The 1,290-nt window shown below is 34.1% G+C and overlaps 1 protein-coding gene across 1 annotated transcript in view; it reads right to left on the bottom strand.

The window, feature by feature from the left end:
• GUF1 (GUF1 homolog, GTPase) overlaps positions 1 to 1,290 on the bottom strand; it is a gene marked incomplete at its 5' end in the record, with an annotated part of 11,155 nt that overhangs the window by 1,676 nt on the left and 8,189 nt on the right. Inside the window, one exon of the mRNA XM_006759274.2 lies at positions 910 to 974. Coding sequence (XP_006759337.2) covers positions 910 to 974 — 65 coding nt within the window. The remainder of the gene's footprint in view (positions 1 to 909; positions 975 to 1,290) is intronic.

The following is a 1,290-nucleotide window of genomic DNA, read 5'->3' as shown; positions in this document are numbered from 1 at the left end:
TTTCGGTTCTCCATTTGTCTTTTGTTCAGTTGATGTGGCACCCATTGTCCTTCCTTTAAAATCTTTCCCATTGCTTGTAAATGATCAGAAATTGTTTGCTGAGTAACGTTTAATCTTTCTGCAAGTTGTTTTTAAGTTTGACACGCATCTTCATCCAATAATGCTTGTAATTGTTGGTCTTCAACCTTTTTCAGTTGACCTGGACATTCTTTGTCTTTCACATCGAAATCATCACTTTTAAAGGTTTTTAACCAGTGTTCACAAGTATCTTGAGATGGAGCATGTTCACCATAAGCTTCCCGAAGTATTCAGCAGCACTTTTCTTCAAAATAAAGTAATGAATTAAAACTTCCCACAAATGCTCCTTTTTTTGGGCATGAAATTCGACATTTTTAAGTGTAAAAATATCTATGATGTTAACACCTTCAGCATATTTGACATATGAAGTTTTGAAGCTTGTTGTCAATACAACAAAATAGCATACATATCAAATCACATATATATATATATATCAACATATGTGTAACTCTATCTATTGAAAAAGATCCACATTATTAACCAGTACAGCTAGTAGTTTTAATTTAACCTCAAGTTTTATATAAATGACTGTTTTAAATTACTTATAAAACTGATGACATATATTTGTTCAGTACTAAAGCAAAGAAGAATAATTGTTAATATATTCAAGTCTCCTTCTTACATTGTTAAGAACAGATCCCTGTCATCCTTTTTTCTTTTTTTTTTCTATACTGTATTTGCCTTCTATATGTTACTAAAAATAAATTTAAATATTTATTTTCTTTCACCACAGGAGTATATTTACCACATATACTAAGCTGAAATAGCAGATCAAATAGATGGTTTTTGTGCTATTAAAGATAAACAGTGCAGAAATAGCAAAAGACTTACGGGGGTATTCTTTCGATGACTGCCTGAAGAACACTTTCAACATTTGTTCCCAGTTTAGCAGAAATCTAAAAATATATGTGTAAAAACACAAACATTTAAAATTTAAACTCTACCTTTTTTCTATCCTGATGACAGAACTTTATGATCACAATAAAGAAAGAATTCTAACACTTATCAATTTGTTTGAAGATCATCGTAGAAGGAAGCACAAATATATAGTACTAGAGACCCGGTGCACAAAAATTTGTGCACTCGGTAGTGGTGGTAGCCCAGCCTGTGCCCTCTCGCAGTTCGGGACCCCTCGGGGGATAATGTCCCGCTGGCTTAGGCCTGCTCCTGGGTGGCAGAGGGCAGGCCCAATCCCTAGGTGCCTTCCCCACA

This window comes from Myotis davidii, unplaced genomic scaffold (genome assembly GCF_000327345.1).
Source record: "Myotis davidii unplaced genomic scaffold, ASM32734v1 scaffold455, whole genome shotgun sequence".
NCBI lineage: Eukaryota > Metazoa > Chordata > Mammalia > Chiroptera > Vespertilionidae > Myotis > Myotis davidii.
The sequence above is the reverse complement of the archived record's forward strand: the minus strand, read 5'-3'. Positions and strand labels throughout refer to the sequence as shown.